The sequence below is a fragment of the Caretta caretta genome, chromosome 16, assembly GCF_965140235.1.
Source record: "Caretta caretta isolate rCarCar2 chromosome 16, rCarCar1.hap1, whole genome shotgun sequence".
In the NCBI taxonomy this organism is placed as follows: domain Eukaryota; kingdom Metazoa; phylum Chordata; order Testudines; family Cheloniidae; genus Caretta; species Caretta caretta.
Window position 1 is genome coordinate 16280404 of NC_134221.1, and position 22132 is coordinate 16302535.

The 22132-nt window shown below is 43.6% G+C and overlaps 1 protein-coding gene across 4 annotated transcripts in view; it reads left to right on the forward strand.

The window, feature by feature from the left end:
* CFAP77 (cilia and flagella associated protein 77) overlaps positions 1-22132 on the forward strand; it is a 104905-nt gene that overhangs the window by 76710 nt on the left and 6063 nt on the right. For 3 of the 4 annotated variants that reach the window (XM_048822665.2, XM_048822663.2, XM_048822666.2), the window contains exons 4-5: positions 9368-9470; positions 12831-12932. In XM_048822665.2, coding sequence (XP_048678622.1) covers positions 9368-9470; positions 12831-12932 — 205 coding nt within the window. The remainder of the gene's footprint in view (positions 1-9367; positions 9471-12830; positions 12933-22132) is intronic. The other variant, XM_048822664.2, reaches the window with a different exon arrangement.

Consider the following 22132-nt stretch of genomic DNA (forward strand, 5'->3'; position numbering starts at 1 on the left):
TCTATGGCCTTGCTAAGGACACTTTTGCTTTGAAGAGGTCCAGGAAATGAATTGGATTTCCCAATGAGGAATCCACATCGTAGCACCAGTTCCCCAGTTTACATTCTGAAGCCATCTACAAATCACAAGTTCTTGCTCAGTTAGTGGGCACACAGAGACGAGTTCAGTAGGGAGAAAGTTGTTCAGTGAGTATCCAGATGGATAATAATAATAATGAGGATAAAGAAGTAAATCCAGGCATCTTGCTAAGAGGTCATTCTGTAAATGTGTTACTTTCTCTCCCACTGGGAGGAGCAGCTACTTCTCCGCAGTGTGAGGATCCCAGCAATTAGCCCCTTGGGAGTCATACTGCAGGAATGGAGGCTGAAATTTAAGCCAATCTGACCATACCGTGGGCCTGCAGTATTGGTTGCACTGTTGTGACCTGGACATTTTCCTGGCTGGTGTGGTGTAGCAAGATTTTAACATGTCATGTCCCACCATGTAACTAGAAATGATTGTTTCCCAAAAACCAATTGCCACCAGATATTTACACTGCATCGACATGGAGGGTAACTCATCTCACCACAATGCAAACAAACTCTTTCTGCAACAAGGAGAATATTCATGGAAAAGATACAATAAAAGGCTCATAAGGTGCTATCCACATTTACTGTCTCACAGCACTTTACGACAAAAGCAACAAAGCCAGAAGCTAAACAAACAGTAACCCAAAGCCAATAAAAATAAGACCTCAGTCTTCTTAGACTTTGTCTACAAAGGCAGTGAGAAATTCAGAGTTCCTGATATCAGAAGGGAACAAATTCCACAAAATGGCGGCAACATCAAGAAAATGGCTCCATCGGACTCCTACATATAGAATTAATGGCAGCCTCAGGTCAGAGAATTGTAAAAAGTGGGGTTAAGAATAAACGGATCTAACACATTTAGGACGTACAAGGGGCCTAAGCCATGCCAAATTTTAACAGTAAAAAGCAAGATCTTAATGTAAACATTGATTGCTCCCAGAAACCAGCGTATACTCTAAGGCAGGAGTTATATATTGTCCTTCAGAAGCTCGAGTATAGCACATATGGTACAGCAAATGAAATCACCCACTGTCTGGAGACATGAGCTTAAGGATAAAGTTTCAACCCTAACTCTTATCTTGGGCTTTGGTTTTATCAAGCCAGTCCCCTTAGGGCTGAATTTTCAGAAAATCTGCAAATCGGTGCGCGCACCCTCCCTTACAAGCCATTTTGCACACCATAGGCATTAAAAAAAGCCTGAGTTTGTACTTGCCAAGTTTGCATTTCTCGCAATGTTTGGAAATTTGGCCTTTACTGTGATCTTTGCCAACTGGACTGTGAATGAGGAAATGCACTGCTCAGTTCTAGAGGAGGAGGAACTGGTTTGAAAGATTTTGCCAAGGAGGGTCCAGCTGGAAAAGTCATCTATTCATGCACTAATCTGCTGCAGCAAAACAGCAGCTAGGGCCTGACAAACCAACGCAAACCAAAAATAATAGGACTGGGCCTACATTTTTTGCCTGCCCCTGTTGTCCTGGTGGCATCTCAACAGGACATGGTTTTATGTAGCTCGTGTGCTGCACCTGTCATCCCTAAATCTAAGTTTTCCTGGCTTTTGGTGCATTTAACTCCTTGACATCCGAAGTCAGTTGTACTGATGAGTAGTCTCTGAACAGCAGCAGCAGCCCAGTCCCCAAAAGAACTCAGCTAAACTCAATGTTCATCTTACAGAATCTGTTCTGTACACATTTCCATTTAAAAAAAAATTAATTGATTAAGCCATCAGGAAGGTGGGTGACACCATAACTCATCTAATTGTTTGGTGCTATTATGGTCTATAGCATAAATACCAGGTAAGGCTAGCTCCTGCTCCTATTAAAGCCCTATTTGTCATGTACAGGTTTTTGCAATAGGCCCTATCAGCTGCACCCTACATATGGGTGAATCCAGTGACAAATTCTGTCATTCTGCTCTGCCTGCCAATTTATCTTATTGATTATCAGTGGGTGAACTGTAATGTAGGAAAGGCAATATATTGGAACTCAAATCTACCAGGACAATTCAAGAGCTCAATTTTGCCCTAAATGTTTATATCTGATCTGCTTTTGACTTACACTAAGCACAGAAAAGCATCCACAAGTATAGCTTTTACCCTTTTACAGCAGTGATCAAACCAATTGTGCCTTAAAAAATTCCTCCTGAGCACAGTCCTTTACACCAACTTTTTGCCAAATGTGATTTTTTTTTTTTAATGGACAGTGTTTAAATCTTCAAAAATAAGTTTGAGGGGAAACTGTCACAACTTTGACTACAGTGGTGCCACACTCAGAGTCGAGTATTGTGGATAGATTTAAATTTCATCGTAACAAAATAGCTGTCTCCAGTGGAAGGAGCATCAAGAGCTAAATGAGGACCCGTCTTGAGCTGAATCACGTTGAACAGACCTCTGCACTGTCATTGATTTTCTGGGAAGAAAAAAAATGCCTCTGGCTACTAAACCAAATTAGTAGTCACTGATGACCAATTATTTTGCCCCACTGTGAACGGAGAGGAGTACTAAAATTCCAGTTTGTCAGACCCAAGGCTCCCTTCTCAAACACCTTTCAACAAGCGTGTACCGAAAGTCCCTCAGAAGGTTCTGACGGCTCCCTATTTTCTGCAAGTTCTCGTTCTCCACAAAGTTTTAATGAGCGGCAGATATGATGATGGCCTGCCGTAAAAGGATCCCGTCTAATCTCGGTAGAGCACTATTGGGCAGAACGCATGAATCATAGCTGTCAGGATTTATACACACATACACAAAGAAAGTGTCAGACTAATATTTGCAAATTATAATTACCATTTCTCTTGCATGTCCCCAGTGCCTTCATTTTAGATAAATCCCGGCTCCATGGTATCGGTTGCAAAGCACTGAAGGATCACATTGCGGGGAATATATTTAACTAGTTTGTAGCTCATTTAAGGTCTACACCATTTCATTTTAATGTGTGTTAATACTAGATTATAGTTAACATTATTTTTACAGTAAAAAGAACCCATTAAAAGGCTGAAAGTTTCTTTTCCAAGAGATTTCTGGCAGGAGAGTCTACCACATCATATAACCAAGTTAGCAGGAGCCTGTCATTTCTATAGAATGTAGTTATAAATCCTGTCTCTTGAAAATAATTTAGCAGAGGAGTCTATTAAAGACACAGAAAATGTTCCAAGGGTAATAGTTTTGAAAATGTGCATAAATAAATTTTAAACTATGTAGGAAATGTCAGCATTAGAAATGGCTCGAACAAGGTGACTATAAACGGAAGAGGCTGGGTTTTTTCCACAGGTATAAATAATTTGTTACATCATATCAAAACTTTTCTCTCCTCTCCTTCCCCTGGCAGGGCCCTTGTGCCAAAACAAAGAAGATCTCACTTGTTGTGAAGGAGCTTTGTTTTAATCCATAATAAATGTTTTGACTGGCTGCCGCCTCCCACCCCCCACACAAGCATCTGCAAAACAACAACAACAAAGTCTGCCTGATTTAGAACAATGGCATCTGTTCCCAGACATTTAATCAGGGCTACAGGAAGAGAGACTCCTCTCCTTGAATAACACTAATGTGAAAGTGAATTTCCTCTTAGGTCTGGCTGCAGATGAGAGTTACTGCATTAGTGCCAAATCCTGGGCCCATTGAAATCAATGGCAAAACGCCTAGCAACTTCGGTGGGACCAGGATTTGACCCACGAAGAGTGGGTTTCCCTCTGAAGTTTCTCTGGTTGAAGTTATTGTTGCTGAACTGTTCTTTTTTCCCCCTCCTCCACTCCCTTTTCCACATTTAGCTCATAGAGGATCTTGGAGAAACAAGGTGGAGCATCCACAATGAAAAGATATAGTAAGCCCCTGCTCCAGCCAAGCACTTGAGCATGGGTGTAACTTTGAACATGCGAGTCACTTAAAATTACACATGTGCTTAAAAGCCTTGCAGGATCAGGACCTCACTGTAATTAATCACAAGAGGGAAGGATCCCTGAAGAAGAAGATCAAACCCAAATTCATCTTTCAACCAGTAAATTCAACACAGTTAAATAGTCACCTCCGTGGAGCTACAAGACATGCCTCTGTTGCAGAACGAATAACCAGAGTCTGTATTCAAAGCTTCGTGGAATCCCTACCACACTTACACCTTTACCCACTATGTACCATGTAGAAGTGAAATTAGTGCTGGTAGAAGGTGCAGTCTTGACAGCCTTGGAGACTGAATCCCTCTGTTTCTTGATGACACATATTCCAGTGACACTGGCAGCACAAGCTTTCTCCCACCCTCACTATTGTGCTTTGACCCTAGCCTGGGTTTCATATCCAGGCTGAGAGGAGCTGAATATACAGTGGGGCAGCACCCTCTGTCTGTTGGGGGGGTGGGTAGCAACATCACACAGCAGCAACCCTTCTGAACAATGCGGGAGGGAATCCCAGTGGACCAGAAAGATGGTGGCCATAAAGTGACACACCAGAGGGAGTGGATTAGATGTGTCACCGCTCTGTCCCCAGTTTGATCATTTCTGTGTTCCAAATGTATCTTTCTGCACACTGCAAGCCAATGCAATCAGTGATGCTTTCTGTTCCTTTTGTCACACTGGTGGGTACTGTATTAGCAGCTTTCCGATGACGCAATATGCAAGCACCGCACCATTGGGACAGTGGCTTGCACTATACCATCCAAACAGTAAATAAAGGGCGATCAGCCAAGCAGCAAACAAGTTAATGTGTGTGGCTTTGTATTGTGTTTTTGCCAGGACTAAACAAACGTACCCAGGTAGACTGAGTTACTAAACCAGGCTGTCAAATTTAAGTTACCTGCTCAAGAGTTGCCAATTTTCCCCTGGGGGCCCTCTCCTGTGGATAAAGGGTGCTCAGCACTTCACACAATCAGACCTGTTCTGCATTTTCTTTTAGTAAATTATTTTAGTATCTAATTTGCCAAGCTCCCTGATTAGAATGTAGATTCAAATCAGAGGGAGAAAAGGAAACCAAGGGACAAGTCAGTGTAATCTTTTGTGTCATGGTGTCCCCTTGCTAGCCAGCTGGTGAATGGTTAGAGTCAGCAGCTGGTTTGTAAGCAAATGCTTGAAAAGACCGACCCCAGCAGCATGTGATCTATGAAATGGTAGATTTGTAGAAAGATGTCTCTTCCCATACAAATGGCCTCTGGGGGTGTAGATGGCTAGATTGGGCATCCAGTATCATTAGAAAACACGACCATAGATTAGGCTGTTCTGAAGCATGTGGCGTGCAATAATTAAGTAATAAAAGTCACCGCAGGGGTGAAGGAAACAGAAACAGAAGAGTTAGTATTTGCATATGCACTGCTGGCATCCTTCTGCACTATTAAAAGATTCTCCAAGCACGAGTGGCATTTAAAAGCTGGTTGCTACTGATTTCAGACTGAGTCCTGCTGGAAACTTAGAAGCATAAGAAGGGAGTGGTTCTGTGGACCAGAGGACATGCTCTCTCCACAGAAGACAATCTCCTGGTGCAGGAGGATACAGGAGTAGCCCTGATTGCTAGCCAGTGGTGGTAGTTTCTTGCTGTTAATGCCACCTAGCAGTTGGCCTGGACAGGCCTGGAAGAGAGCATTCCTATTGTAGTAGTGGCAACTAAGGCTATGCTACAGGAGTAAGCAGAGCAGGGTGTCTGGTGGCTACATATTGTAATAGGCTGCTGCTGCTGCAATGGAAGAATTCCTCATCAGAAGGGTGTGTGGGGAGGAGAATTTATAAAAATAGTAAAATCAAGATCCCTTCACTTACCCATCATTTTGCGTTTTTAGTTTAACATTTGCTGCTGGAAATACCATCATGGAGTCGTAGAACTGGAAGGGACCTCAAGAGGGCATCTAGTCCAGTCCCCTGCACTCAAGGCAGGACTAAGATTACCTAGACCATCCCTGACAGGTTTGTCTAACCTGCTCTTAAAACAAACAAACAAAAACCTCCAATCATGGAGATTCCACAACCTCCCTGGGCAATTTATTCCAGTCCTTAACCACCCTGACAGTTTGGAAGTTTTTCCTAATGTCCAACCTAAACCATCCTTACTGCAATTTAAGCCCATTGCTTCTTGTCCTATCCTCAGAGGTTAAATAAAATTTTTCTCCCTCCTCCTTGTAACCACCTTGTAAACTGTTGTGTCCCCTCTCAGTCTTCTCTTCTCCAGACTAAACAAACCCAATTTTTTCAATCTTCCCTCATCGGTCTTGTTTTCTAGACCTTAATCATTTTTTATGCTTTTCGCTACACTCTCTCCAATCAGTCCACATCTTTCCTGAAATGTGGCACCCAGAACTGGACACAATACTCCAGTTGAAGTCTAATCAGCACAGAGTAGAGCGGAAGAATTACTTCTCGTGTCTCGCTTATAACACTCCTGCTAATGCATCCCAGAATGATTGCTTTTTTTGCAACAGCGTTACACTGTTGACTCATATTTAGCTTGTGATCCACTATGACCCCCAGATCCCTTTCTGCGGTACTCCTTCCTAGGCAGTCACTTCCCATTTTGTATGTGTGCAACTGATTGTTCCTTGTTAAGTGAAGTACTTTGCGTTTGTCATTGAATTTCATCCTGTTTATTTCAGACCATTTCTCAATCATGAAACTCACCCTGAGGAAACGAACTGTATTCACAGTAAGGATGTTTTCTGCTTCCTTGCTATTGCTCCATCTTTCACATTGGCTGGTGAAATTAAACCTGCCCTGCCTCCTCGGACCAAAGTCACAAAGAAGGAAGGGTGCAAACACACAGTTCCGATTCTCACAGCTTGCCACTCTGGCTACTATCAGCTCAATTCATTTAGCCAGGATACTAACTGAGAAGCAGCTGCCTTTTTACTCTCTTTATTCTTCTGTTCCTCGAGGCTTAGCTAAGCCATGTGCTGAGCATGTTACCTCTGGCATCGTACATGCCCTGTACATGCCTCCTGGCGGGAGCATTTCACCATTGTATCCGTTCACACACAGCTAGTGTAGTGGAGCCTGTTGGGAAGCCACATCGAAAACACTGTATTTAGTGTGATATTAAAGTCAGACTTTTACTATTAAGACTCCATCTCTCCCCCCAAAAAAAAAAAAGAAAAAGAAAAAAAAAAAGAAGGTTCTCCCAGTTCTTTGCCAACTTTAAGAACTTTATTTTAAGAGGCAGGATGTGTTTGGTGCACATGGAGAAGGCATTGGACTGGGACCCAGGAGATCTGGAGTCAGTTGACAGCTCTCCTACAGACTCCCTATGTGACCTTGAACAAGTCCATTTAATCTCTGTGCCTTAGTTCCTCCTTGGTTAAATTGGGATAATAATCCTTCCCTGCTCCCACATTTTATCTGAACTATTAAGGTGTTTGGGGAAGGGCCTACCTTTTATTTATGTCTGTACAGGGCCTAGCACAATGAGGCCCTGATTTCAGTTAGGGCCTATAGTCAGTAGTTCTACAAATTAAAATTTTGTATGAGCTTCAGAGCAGAGCCCCGCAACCCAGCCCAGACCCAACAGGACCCAATTACAAGTGTCGGGTTCAGGTCAGCTCTTCTCCTCCTGCCCATAGGGTTGGTGCCAGGGCAGCTTCCTACCTTGCTCCTGCCAGCCAGCACCATCTTGCTGTTGCAATGCAGAGTGAGTGTGCCAAGGAGTCACAGCACCTCTCACTTCACAACACACACAGCCCAGGCTGGGGCAACGGCAGCCAGGAGCGGAGCATGGAGCCACCACTAGGCCAACCCCATGGGCCAGAGGTTGCAGATGCACTGACTTAAGTTGAGGGGAAAGAGTCGGGGTCAAGTCAGAAAATAATTAGACTCTTTTGGGCTTGGCTTATGTGGTCTTGGATCCAATTTAGGTCTGGGTCGGGCTTAAACTTAGGCCTGAGTACACCCACCACTTCAGACATCATCACTTGTAATGATCACTAAACCGCCGTGTCAGGGATACCGTAATCTCTCTCTTTTGTTTTAATTGTATTTCCTTCCCGGATATAGTTGTTGTTGTTTTGTATGAAGTGTGGGGAAGGAGGTAAAAAAAATAGAATAAAAAAACAAAAACAAAGCAAAACAGAAAATTTGAAGACCACCTACCATGCTAGGAATCAGGGTGTGAAATGCAAGGCCTGCAACTGGATTCATGCTGGGGGCAGGGGTAGCTTTGCCATCATTAGAAATTTTAAAATCAAGATTGGACGTTTTTCTAAAAGATCTGAGCTAGTTCAAAGAGGAATTAAATCCGTGGCCTCTGTTATACCTCAGGTCAGGCCAGATGACCACCGTGGTCCCTTCTGGCCTTGGAATCTGTGAATCTTTGTGCAGTTTGTGTGATGGGTTCTGGCTCCTCTGTATACTGATTGCAGGGATCGAGGTCAGTGAACGATGAGACTGGGAGATCTTGGCCTGAATGTCTATTTTCTTTGTCAGTGAGGAGGAGGTTTTTGGTTTTGCTTTTCAAGACCTTCCTCTCTGAGCACAAATGGATCATTTTTCTGATGGAACATTTCAACTCTCGTTTAAGTTGCTTAATGGGCAAGGTGTTTATCAGCATCTTCCCTTTGTCCCGCTACAGCTGGAAGCCCCTCCCAGGCCCAGTCTGCCAGGCCTTCAGTTCGGCCCTGCTGTTGCCTGGTTCAGCTTCTTTGGCACATGGGAGGTCTGATGGACTTCAGAGCCTCTCGTCACACCACCTCACTCTTTGTGCCCCTTTGTTAATTCAGAGGCAACTACCACTCAGATGGGTGGGGAACGTACTGACAAAGGCAGGACTTCTGGAGGCCTGTCAGGGCCAGAATCACAGCTCAAAGCTCTCGGATATTGATGTGAAGGCTCAGCACAGCCTTTTATCATTTTTCCCTGAGCTACTTGGTTCCCAGAATGGATGCCCCAAGTCCAGAAGGCTAGAATGTGCTGTCTCTAAGTCTTAGCTGGGTCCCAGACTGAGTTGTCAGGCAAGGTGCTGCTGCGATCCTTCCACCATACTAGAGACCTTTATTGCTGGAGATCAAAGCTGCCCCAATATTGTGCAGAAAGGCACATTTGGTGATCGGAGTGTGGTGAATGCACTAGGGAAGCTTACACTATATATTGCGTGGTTATCTTGAGCAAATACTATACATGGGGCCATTTAGTGCTGGGTGAGCGTACATGATACGGTTTCTTTCTGCAGCAGGGCCCTCTCATCAAAACAGATTTTCGTATTTCCAGCAGAGATGATATAGCCATAACATTCTCACCAGTCGCATTTGCCATCCTCTGCAGACATAAATCAAAGTCTTTTTTAGAGGGACCAAATGGGTGTACCCGTGGGATGCTTTGGCCCATTGTGATTTTATCGTCTGAATGTTTTGTAGGCCTTCCACTCCCTTCTTCGACCTTCTCCAGCACAGGTACAAGGAGGTGTGGATGGAGCAACAGAGGGTAGTAGCCAATACCCAGCAAGTGGAAAAAAAAAAGGTAACAGCACTTTGGATGTAGTATCCCTCACTTCCTGTCCTAAACTTGTGTAGCTTTGCTGACCACTGTTAAGCCACTGCTTTGTTCCTCCCCAGAGTCGGAAACATTTCAGTAGTGGGTGGAGGGCGCAGGGCTTTTATACTCTCACTCCCTAAGGGTGTAGGGTTTGAGAGACATGCCTCAGCCCCTAGCGGCTCAAAAAGGTTCCATGGTTGGGCCAGGACTCTTCCTACAAAGCCACTTCATGTAGGCAATGCATTTGGAGAACAAGAACTGCTGGTAAGCAAGGTCTCCCTACATCCCCTTTTTATTTTTATAAATACCTGTGGGATTTTTCAGGGCAAAAGGCAATGCCCTAAATGTCAGTTGCTCTAAGATCAGTGATAAGTTTAAAGATGGAGCTTTGGTTCCCTGGCTGCTAATAGCACCATCAAAACAAAGCAAAAAGATCTTAAAGTACTGCATTTTCTGCGGCAAAGCATTTTCCCTCTGCAGAAATGTCCGTATTTCTCTTTTTTCCTTTCCATTAAAGTCAGCTTGGCTTCAGCTAGCAGGTATCTAGAGCATTGTTCTATGTCAGCATACACCACCATAGCTATATAGTGCAAATCTCAAGATTTGTACAACTGAGTATATGTTTTAGGGACGGGGGGAAGATTTTTAGAGGTATTTAGGCACTGAAAGAGGCAGATAGATGCTTAATGGGATTTTCAAAATCCCCTTGGCACCTAACCCTGAATGACTCAGTAGGAATTAGGTTTCAGAGTAGCAGCCATGTTAATCTGTATCCGCAAAAAGAACAAGAGTACTTGTGGCACCTTAGAGACTAACAAATTTATTAGAGTATAAGCTTTCGTGGGCTACAGCCCACTTCATCGGATGCATAGAATGGAACATATAGTTAGATATAGATATACACACACACAGATAAGTTGGAAGTTACCATACAAACTGTGAGAGGCTAATTAGTTAAGATGAGCTATTATCAGCAGGAGAAAAAAAAAATTTTAGTGATAATCAAGATGGCCCATTTAGGCAGTTGACAAGAAGGTGTGAGGATACTTAACTTAAGGAGATAGATTCAATATGTGTAATGACCCAGCCACTCCCAGTCTCTATTCAAACCCAAGGTAATGGTATCTAGTTTGCATATTAATTCAAGCTCAGCAGTTTCTCGTTGGAGTCTGTTTTTGAAGCTTTTCTGTTGCAAAATTGCCACCCTTAAATCTTTTACTGAGTGGCCAGAGAGGCTGAAGTGTTCTCCTACCGGTTTTTGAATGTTATGATTCCTGATGTCAGATTTGTGTCCATTTATTCTTTTGCGTAGACACTGTCCGGTTTGGCCAATGTACATGGCAGAGGGGCATTGCTGGCACATGATGGCATATATCACATTGGTAGATGTGCAGGTGAACGAGCCCCTGATGGTGTGGCTAATGTGATTAGATCCTATGATGGTGTCACTTGAATAAATATGTGAACAGAGTTGGCATTGGGCCATCTTGATTATCACTACAAAAGTTTTTTTTTCTCCTGCTGATAATAGCTCATCTTAACTAATTAGCCTCTCACCGTTTGTATGCTAACTTTCAACTTATCTGTATGTGTATACATCTTACTATATGTTCCATTCTATGCATCCAGTGAAGTGAGCTGTAGCCCACGAAAGCTTATGCTCTAATAAATTTGTTAGTCTATAAGGTGCCGCAAGTCCTCCTGTTCTTTTTTCAATAGGAATTAGGAATCTAACCTACCTAGGCAGTTTTGAAAACCCTACTATGCACCAATCTGCATCTTTAGATGCCTAAATACCATTTAAAATCAGGTCCAAGGTTCCCACTGTGATTGAAAACCCTCATATCAATTAAGGTGAATGGGCTTGATTGTCCTTAACAGTAAGGCCTCTTTTTCGCTGCTGCAGTGGGAAGTGGCCTTTTTGTTAATGACAATTGGGACCAAAGTCTTCTGACATTCCGGAGTCCTCAAAGGAATTTTATCTTTACCCTGGGAGTCCCAGTGAAAGATCTCAGAACAATGTCACCCCCAGAGATGGACTCTGTGCAAGTTACTTGGCACCAGTGACCATCCTAACATACGTTCCAACATGTGTTAAAATTAGTAAAGGCATCAGCCCTGATCTAGGCATTGCTTGTCTGTCTCCAGCAGGCAGAGTGGTCGTCCGAGTGTGAAACACAGCACCATTATATGCAGCAATATTGTAATAACATTTAAAAGCAGCCAATGACTGGTTTTATTAGTTAATGGCTCAAGGAAGAGTTGAGTTAATATGGTAATGACCAATTTCAGCGGTATTATTGCCATTACAAAGTATGTTTTATAGTTGAAGTGCAAGAATACAATGTTTTTAATTAGCAGCTAGTTTACAGCTGCACTGTCTGGAATGTTGGAAAATATATTGCTACCTGATCTATTAATGACTGATTTTTTTTTAATCTTAGAGAGAGACTATTGTGTTTCCCTCCATTTTATCAAGAGTTCCTGAAATCTGCAGGCGTCTCCTATTGAATTAAGGAATGCAAACCTAAACACTAGACTGCACTTAGGTGATACAGAATCCCAGGTTTCACCATATAGCCAAAAAAGTTCACAAAATCTGTAGCACTTTATGTGTCTATCAGGTGCTACAAGCTAAGCATGGTCATGCTAGCATAGTACTTGAATGGCCAACAGTCAAGAAATCCACACCTTGCAAGATGGACTCTTCTCCTGGGTCACTATTGAACCACTGCTCGAGCATGGAGAATAGGGCTCTGTGCTTTGGGATGGAGTATAAAATAGAGGTACTGATCACTTTTGGTCACTAAGAATCCCATAACCATTTTTGCAAGAGTAGGCCCATTAACCTTTATGCCCTGCTCAGATCAGAACTACATCATCTGCTTATCTAAAATCCCTCTGCCTTTCAGTTAAATGTGGATAATTTTCTTCTTTCTCTTCAGAACAGCTGCTCTGTTTCACTCCAGAGGTTGCTGCACCATAATGATGAGGAAAACAATGCTTCTGCATGGTTTTATCAGCTTATTACATTTGTTGAACATTGAGGTTTTCCTGAGCAAAATGTTCTCTGCATAAATGCCAGCTAGAGTTAAAAGTTAATATGAGAGGAAAACCGAGACCAATTAAATAGGAGTATCCCCTTTACCCAAAGGCTGCCTCTAAAGACCATCGATCCAAAAATGATTTATCAAGAAATGTCTTTAATTCACAAAATTATAATTCTGTCGGGATGAGGTCTAAATTGCCACTGCATATTGGAGATCATCTTATCCATGAAGGCATCTCTTCACTGGAATAGGCTTGTTCCTAGGTGGTTATTTCCCATATCTTATTTGCCTTTAGTTGCAGAAAAATAAAGTCTATGAAACTCGGACCACGCTTCTCAGAAAACCACCACAGCCTGTGAAATTGGATTCCCTTTGGCACATGCCCCACTTTCAGAAGGTATGATTGGGCACCTGCACAGATACATGTGTACCCCATTTAACACTATACAACAGTGTGCTTGGTATTATTGTACAAAGCAAACAATGAAGACAGCCCTTGCCCTGATGAGCTTGCAATCTAAAGCCCCAGTTTTGCATACACTTACACATTTTTAATTTTAAGCATGTGAATTGCCCCATTGACTTCAGTTGTACCACTCACAGGGTTGAAGTTAAGAATGTGCGTGTTTGCAGCATAGGGGCCTAGAAGACAGATATGGAGGAAATAGGAACCTCCAACTCACTCCCTCCTTCAGGCTATTTGTTTGCCAAATTCTTGTGAACACTTTCAGCAGCTTTGCCAGATTAGAAACGCATCTTTTTATGCCTCGCTCTTAATACAAGCCAGATCTTTTATTCTTCATTAATAACTGAACCTCAAACATACCCCTGAAATGAGCAAGCAATACTGTTCAGAAAACAGGCATTTACAAAGTGTGCCATCTTGTTGCTTAGCTCTATAAATAATTCATACCACGCCGGGTTAATTTGGTTCAAGAAGTATTGTTACCCTGAGAATTACAGGTTTCCAGAAATGTCTGCACTCTTGGTATTCCTCTAAACTGTCTGATTGACAATAGTCTCCTTGAGATTGAATGAAGGGTCTGCTGAGGTTTATAGAACCACATGACACTTACCTAATTTGATCCAGATAAGAGACAAGGTTAAGGTTTCATGTCCTAGCATGGGATCTAAGCACCTCGCTGTATTAATCTCTGCCCCCCGTTGCACTCTTGGGTGCTTTTTTGAATTCTGGGATGTTTGTTTGTGGTGTAAATTACAGAGAGACCGCAAGTACAGAGCCAGGGGGCATTTTACAAAGAAAACGAAGAAGGGAGCTAGGCTGAAGGGGAAAACAACTGAAAGCCTGAGAATCCAAAACCTGTGTGGAGTTTACATGGCCACATCTGCCATTGATAGATACTATTATAAAAAACTCCTTAGCATTGGCCACCATTTCGGGGGGGGGGGGGGGAGGAGAATTAGTTTTTGCGGCTACGTTGATTTAAACTGCAGTTTAAACAACGAAGAGGATTCGTGGCTTCCTGAAGCTAATCTACTTACACAAGTTGCAGAGTTTCGACCAGGAAATATGTTTTGCACCACCTTGATGTATGCCTCTTATGTCCTGCCTAAGTCTGTCCTATTAGCATATGTCAGTAATCATTTATCCCAGCTGCCTGTCAGCTCAGAGCTGCTACTGCAGCTAATGTCAGGGAAAGAACATGACCGATCGCTGTTAAACAGATTGTGCAAGTCACACAAGATACTGGGGCATGCCTTTGCTTTATAGCTCCTTTCACCCTGGACCTTTCCATCACTATTCATTTTTCACTCTCTCTCTTTCTTTTTCACTCTCCCCCTTTTGTTTTGTCCGTGAGAGTAGTTGAGTTTTTATATATTGCCCACACAGGCAGTCTCATGCACTCTCTTTTCCAAGCTCTTCTCTATCTGCTCTTCCCTTGGTCTGCTGGGACTGTTCCATTTGTGGGATCCAGGCCTTAGCCAGTTTTCTGTAGAGGCCCATCGATTCCATAATCCTTCTATTTCTTACTACATTAATCTGGAAAGCGTTGCTTCTCCCCAGCTGCAGATATGATTTGCTATCAGTCCATATGAAAACTTAGATTGGGAAAGGCAATGCTCAACAGGGCTTCAGAGCAGGGTTCCCATAAAGGGAAATTAAATATTTCCATTGTGCGGCCATGAAACTATTTGCCAAGTTAATACAGCAATAATAATAAAACAAAGGAGATGCATGGTGCTATGGCTGACAGTTCCATGGCCATGTACCTCTACTCAATGTTTTCCAATCCCTGGTCTTAACACATATCTCCCACTTATAACTTCATATGAGGGGTGGTGAAACAGTTCTGTTAAAATACTAACTGATCCAACTGTTGAACCACACTGAACCCAAGCGTTTGTTGAGGTTTTAAGAAGTTGGATGAACTTCAGTTGTGCCCGCTGCATTTATTTAATTCCAGCCAGAACAAGAAGGAGCAATACCAGAATCCTACAAGAAAGCCTAGTCTCCTGATATTTCAGAGCAGGGCAGAATCAGGAGGTATAATCCAACCTTTTGTGCATGGTGCAAGGTATCTTTTTACACAAGCACTTTCTTGGTTGTGGTTAAGTGGCTGCAGTCTTAGTGAAAACTGAATATGATGGCACAGGGAGGAGACAGATAGTGCTGTCAATGCAGGCAGTTTAACATGATGCTACCTTTAATCTATATAATATGTCCCGATGCTTTGGTGATGGGGTTAAAAAAAAAATCAATGAGTTAATAAACAATATAAGTCTCAAGAGTCTGTTCTCGTTAGATTTCCAATCCATAAGAGGTCAGGAGAAGCTTCTCATAAGGCTTAAACTGCATCTGGACTGGATCCTATCAGTTAGTGCAAGAAAGTCTATGCACTCAGAACTGTTTATAGACCAGTTTAAAGTCTAACAGCTCCCCTAGACCAGCCCCCTTCTCCCAGGCTTCCTACTTCTCTCAAGAAACCCTCTCCCAAGCACCATCTCCTGCAATCTTCGTCACTGCTCCTTAGCCAGCCCACCCTGGTCTCGCCATGCCCCACTCCTGTGCACTTTCAGAATTCTGCCTCTGGAGCAGAAGCCAGCGCTGTATGGTTCCTAAGGTCCAGCAGAGCAGGGAGGTGCTCCAGCAGAGATGAGGAGCTCCACAAATCAGACAGCCCACAGCTGGATTTTAACTATAATGGCTCTCCAGCTCCACCCTCTGTTCTTGGGGGCCTCTGCATTACCCAGGGGAAACTCGAAAGAACCCCCTACACCTCCTGGCCACTGCTACATTTCCCCCAAGGAAGGAGGAGCATTTAAAGCCAGTTTATGGCAGCTGTCTAGAGCGTATGGGTAAGGCGTATTCTTCTCAGCCACACTAGCCCAGAGAATGGCAAGGAGGGAGGGTGACGGCAGTGCAGCAGATGGTTCTCGGCCTTGGAGCATAATGTTTTGGTCTAATGTGCCCCATAACACACAGGGCACTTAATATACTGTCTTGTGTTATTTAGCTGTGGAGGGTAATTGGGGATTCAGGAGAAGGGTTGCTATGATACAAGACTGGAAGGCAGGAGATCCTGGTTCCACTCCAGGTCTGCCACAGACTTGCCGAGAAACTTCGGCAAATCCTATGCTTCGGTTTCCCCATCTGTAAAATGGGGACAATAAAGCTTTCTCATCTCATGAGGGGAATGGGGTGGAAGGGTTGTAAAGTTCAACTGATGTTTGCAAAATGTTGTGAGACCCTCCTCTGGAAGGCACCCTGAATGGACACCGATATTGTATTAATACTTTGCTCTCACATAGAGTTTGACAAGCATTAATCAAGCCTCAGCTCTGCTAGGAGGTGGATATCATAGGTGCCGACTTTGCTCACACCAGTGGGTGCTCGACTCCCCCCTGCCCCACCCCCATTCCAACCCCTTCCCCAAAGTCCCTGCCCCAACTCCGCCCCCTCCCTGCCCCTATTCCGACTCCTTCCCCGGCCTCGCCGCTTCCCCGCCTCCTCCCCTGAGCACACCACATTCCCGCTCCTCCCCCCTCCCTCCCTCCTGGAGCTTGCTACGCCACCAAACAGCTGTTTGGCAGTGGCAAGCGCTGGGAGATAGGCAGAGAAGCAGAGACGTGGCGCGCTCAGTGGAGGAGGCAGAGGCGGAGCAGAGGTGAGGTGGGGCAGGAGGTTGGAGTTTGGCTGCCAGTGGGTGCAGAGCACCCACTAATTTTTCCCCGTGGGTGCTCCAGCCCCGTGGGTGCCCCAAGAGAAGGAGATTCAACAGCAGCAGTGAGAGAGCTTGTGAATGGTGTGAAGCTTCCTCTCTCTTAATGATCAGACTTTGTCCTTGTACATCATCTTTCAGGTGCCTTATAAACATCAGGCCTGATCTCACATTGATTTCCATGGGAAGTGAGAGGGCTGAGCGCCCTGTAGCATCACATCCTTGTAATGGAAGAATAAATCCTATGGTAATTACATTATTCTTTTAAGCTTATGAAAAGGAGAGGAAAATTTCTCATACACTTTGCTCTGGTCACTTGCAGAGGGGCAGAAATTGGGCGCACAGATCTTCAACAGCCCTTAGACTGGAGTCATCACCGAATCCACCGAGGACTTTCACCTGACCTCAAACTAGTGCCTGGTGGGAGGGAGGAGGAGGAGGAAATGAAGGAGCTTTGCTCTTTTCCACTAATTGCCTCTGTCCATTCTCCACAGCTCCATGACATTACATAGTCATTCAGTCACTAAAGTATAGAAAAATTGACTATATTGTCGTTTGGATTTAGGTTTCAGCCCCACTGCTTTAGAATAATGGCACATGCTATTCAGCTAACCATTTGATTTACAAGCTTTCATTCACTGTACAGTTTGTTCTTACTTAACAGCTCTTTGTGGAAGACTAACCCTGATTCCTGATTCTCCTGGGGCCCCCAGCTTGGCAGGCACTGCCCAGCTCGCTGATATAACAGGATAGTGGGGAACCAGTGACACACCAAGGTGCAGTTCATTAGTGAAAGTTGCTGATTTGTGGTATTTTTATAAGACACAACAGGCAGTTGCTCTAGGCTTAACCCCTTGTTTATCCCAACAGGAAGCCTCTACCCACCCACCCAAAGAAGGGAAAGGACACTTTTCCGTTGATTTGTTTTAGTTTTGTTTCAGTTCCTGGGTTCCAGTTTTGCTAATGCAGCTCTCGTGTGTCCAAGAAATTCTCTGTGGCCCATTTTATTTCTCCTTCCTAAAACTTAGTCTTGAGGCGACCACACTCTAGTGAGTGCAGGGACAGGGACAATCCTGCACAGTGAAAAACAAACTTGTGTGTGATTAGATACAACTACGCACATACGCTGCAGAATGCAGGGGAATTCCAGCTATGTACAGCCCAGAGAAATGCACCTTGAGCCCTTTAGACAATCTGTCCTTTCTAGACATGGGACTAAATACACAAGGGATTGTAAACAGTGGCCAGCCACTGAGAAAGGGCATGTGCATAAATACGTAGACCACCTCCCTTACTCATTGGTAGCGTCTGTTATGCTCCGTTGCAATGCTGAGCATACAGGATGTGCAGAATGAGTTCTTCTGTAACTTATCAGAGGAGCCGGGACTGGGGGCGATGCAAGCTGTTTCACTGGCTAGAACACATATATGCCCATAACCACCCAGAATTTGGCCATAAACTTGTTTTGCCTTTAAATAAACCAAATTCCCATTATTTTATAAGGATGTTTTTCCTTGTAGGCCTGAAGGTCAGGATTCCAGCAATGCCATTTTTGCAAGACACTCCGTGTAGCAGTCAGGTAATTAAATTTATAAGGAGGAAATTTGGGACCCAAATTTCGCTGTATGAAATCCCAGATCCAAACATTCCCAAGCTTTAAAGAAACCAACCCTTTGCAGTGCTAACTAACTGCAAGTCAAAGCAAACAGAACCAAACAGTTCTTGTGTGTCCCTTAAATACAAACCAACCTTGTGCTCCCACATTAGGGGCACAGAGTGACATCTCTGCATTTATGCTGTAGAGGGGCTGCTACAAAGCCTTTTTTATTTTTTGAATACCTTGCTGCTATATGGAATGGTTTGAAAAGGAAGAGGTCATGAAAATCTTGAGCTTCAGAAGAAGAAAGGAGGTTAAGGTAATTTTGGGGACCTAAATAAGCTGGACTCACCTCCTTGAATATTACCATGTGAGTTGATGAATCATGCTGTCATAATCTGACAGTGGTTGCCTAAAACCTCACCTTGCTAATAGGCAAGGATACTGCTGGAAAGAATTGTGTTTTGCTGTTATGCACTGGATATAAGGAAGGTGGAAGTGGCTTTCTAGAAAGAAGACACAGGATGTAGGCTGAGCAGTCCTGGGGAAGGAACCCTGGAGCAGCCAGAACTGGGGAGAAGGATTTGGCTTGGATTTTTGTGTTTCATTTTGAGTTTCTTTTGAAACTAAAACCAAACCCTATGAGAGGGGTAAATTTGGACCCACAGCAATCTAATCAGTGACAACTCCAAAGATGACTAGCTCTCTGCAATGCACTGGGCCAGCTTGGCTTCTGACCTCATATCTCAATCACGGATGTATCTGACCCTTTATCTGTTTAAGGGTCACGATTTGCCTGTTTTGGTTTAACCAGAATTTAGTCCTAGGTGTCAATTCTGATTCTGGCAGGAAGCTGCTGTTGAAATATAGCATTTGTACAGCACCAAACACAGCGAGAGCCAGTCCTGGTTGGGGCCTTTTGGGTCTACTCAAACATAAATGTTTAATACTAATAATAAGCTAGCATGTCAGTAAGCCAAAATTGGACAGTCTGGACTAGCTTCTAGTCTCAGTTGTACTGGTATAAATCCAGACTGGCTGCCAACTTGCGTGGAGTTACTCCAGATTGCACTGATATAAAAGAGAAGAAATGGCCCGTCAGAATAAATATACCTACACACTGTCATTGACACGCATTAGTGTCTCTTTACTCATTAGAGGTTTAAACTCACATAGGAATGCAGGCTCGCTTTTCAGGGAAAGTATTCTTGTTTACTTGGGCACAAAAGAAAAAGAAAAAAGAGAAATCCCACAACAACTTTGGACAAAACATTTGTCAACAGACACTGCTTTCCCAAACAGATAAAATAAGCTGCACTCAATACGCTATATGAATAAGCGATAAGCAATTGACAAGCAAGTGTTAGGATACCTTGGCAAAAGACTTAATTTGCAACCTAGCACAAAATCAAAGACACTGTCAACGGCTGAGGAGCTCTCCTTGAATATGCCTTGCATTACCTGAGAAAGCACTGTCAGGTAAATTTCCAGTGAAAGTAATTAAGGAATCCCCACCGTATAAATGTTGCAGCAAAATTCTGGGCTCTAGAATTTGATTCTCACCAGGGATCGGATATCTGCTCACAGCCTGATCCTTCACAAAAATTAACAGTTGAGGTTTAATAAAAAAAAAAAAAGAGTAGAGTTTGTTTTTTTCTGCTGCACCTCTATTTCTATCTAAGGAACCGAACTGACAAGCACAGCTCATGTAATCTTGCAATTGTTGTCTTGTCAGAAAAGCCTTACCCTGTGCTTAAATAACCAGTGTTGAATATATGTAATACACACTGGGCCAGCTGTTTAGATCTGGCATTTATCTTCAGAAGTTTGAGGAGGACAGCAAAAAACTTCACACATTCAGGGTGTTATAAAACTCATCTCCTGGAGATCTAGATCATTCTTAGAGAATAGAGTAATGGCCAAGAGAGCTTTCCATGCTAAGCTGTAGTTGACATCTAACTCCAGTCAGAATATTGACTGACCAAGAGTCAATAGCATCTGAGGGTTGTTTTGCAGCCTATGTCAAATGAGTTGGTGGATCTCAGTCCAGTTCCTAGTGGACTCAGAGCTCTGCATCAAATATCACAATGGCCTTTAATTGGCACCTTGTAGGCAAGTTAGATGCCTCAGTGATAGACACTATATAAAAACCTAAGGCAGATATTCTCAGCAGAGGCACCAAAGATTGAATGGGCTATGGAAAATGGAACTACCATTTTACCCTTCAGGTGACCCTTCCAGATCTGGGTTGGGGCAACGTGAGGGGAATCTTACTCCTGCCTGTGCAATCCTTGTTTTATGGATAAATTGAGGACTTTAGTCTCAAATGTTGGCCACAAGCACTAAAATCACTTTGGTTTCTGCTAACACTTTTGCATAATGGTGGCCAATACCTCACCCAGCATGGCAGCTCTGATCACAGCCCCTGGTACTCCCCTTCCCATATATTTAATAACCCCAGTAATCCTATTTTCACCAGTATCCCTTTCCATGTCTACAGTGTAATTAGTAACTTCTCCCCTTGTGTCTCTAAGCCCTCTTCAGCAATCCTCAGTTTACCCTTCCTTGCCAGTGCACTGATGGCCCTCGTTGCTTTTCCCTCTGACTGTCTCCACTGCTCTTCCAACTCCTTCCACTTCTCCTGATTGACACTGATGTAAGGGAAAGCCGGATCGGGTCCTGAAGTTCTCTGTTAAAAAGAGATCTTATCTTCTGATCAGAGATAGGCCCAATCCAAAACCTAAACCCAAATACCTCAGAACCATTTGGAAGTTGATTTGCAACTGGTCCACTTCCGCTGTACGTTCAACGAACCATGCCAAAATCTGAGATCCAATCATACACACTGAACTTTGCAGCTCAGACCAGCTCTTGTTTTTGATGGGTAAAAAAATATCTATGTTTTAAATTGCTTTTCCTCCACATTTTGTTTTTAAAAAATGGAGTGATTTTGGTGCTGGTGGAAGATCCCAGATTGACAGCCCTGGAGACTGAAGGCCTCAAAGTGTCCGTAAGATAAGGTAGAGCACAGGCAATGTGTAATCTTCCCCATACTAACACCTTCAGGGCTGAGAAGGTAAGCTCAGTATCCACATTCATTCAAATTCTTGTCCCCTTCATTGGCTACCAACAAGGGTTGGCAGCTGGTGCCTGTTCTCCTGGTGTTTCCCATCCTGGGGACACTTAACCATGAGCAAATGGACTCCGACCAGTTTGCTTTCAACATCGTTTTGCACATGTAATACAAATCGTGTCCTCAGCATGCACTGCAGGGTACCTCCATCACTACTTTCACTATGAACTAAGCACATGCGAATGCTTTTTAAAATCATCTGATGTTTCATACCATGGGTCCCTTTTCTACCTTCAACACAGGACACATTTACCAACAGGTTTGTTGGTCTAGAGAATAGGCTCTCAGCATGCACAAGGTCCTGGGCTTAACTCCCCAGGATGCTCTGACAGCCAATGTGAAAGTTATCTGGATCCAGTGTCAAGGTGAGCTAGTTGAAGGTCCAAATGAGTGAATTCCTCTAGACCAGTGGTTTTTGATCTTTGGTCCACAGACCTCTGGGGTCCGCAGACTGTGTCTAAGATAGCCAAAGGGATCCACACCTCCATTTGAAAATTTTTTAGGGGTCCACAAATGAAAAAAGGTTGAAAACCACTGCCCTAAACCCTCCCAAGGCCAAGTGACAAGGGACTTTTGGTGCTCAACTTAACGCATCTTAAAGGGCCCCAATTTTCAGAAAGTGCTGAGCAGCTACATTCTGCCAATCAGCTCCCTTTAAAGTGTCTCAAGACAAACAAAAAAAAATG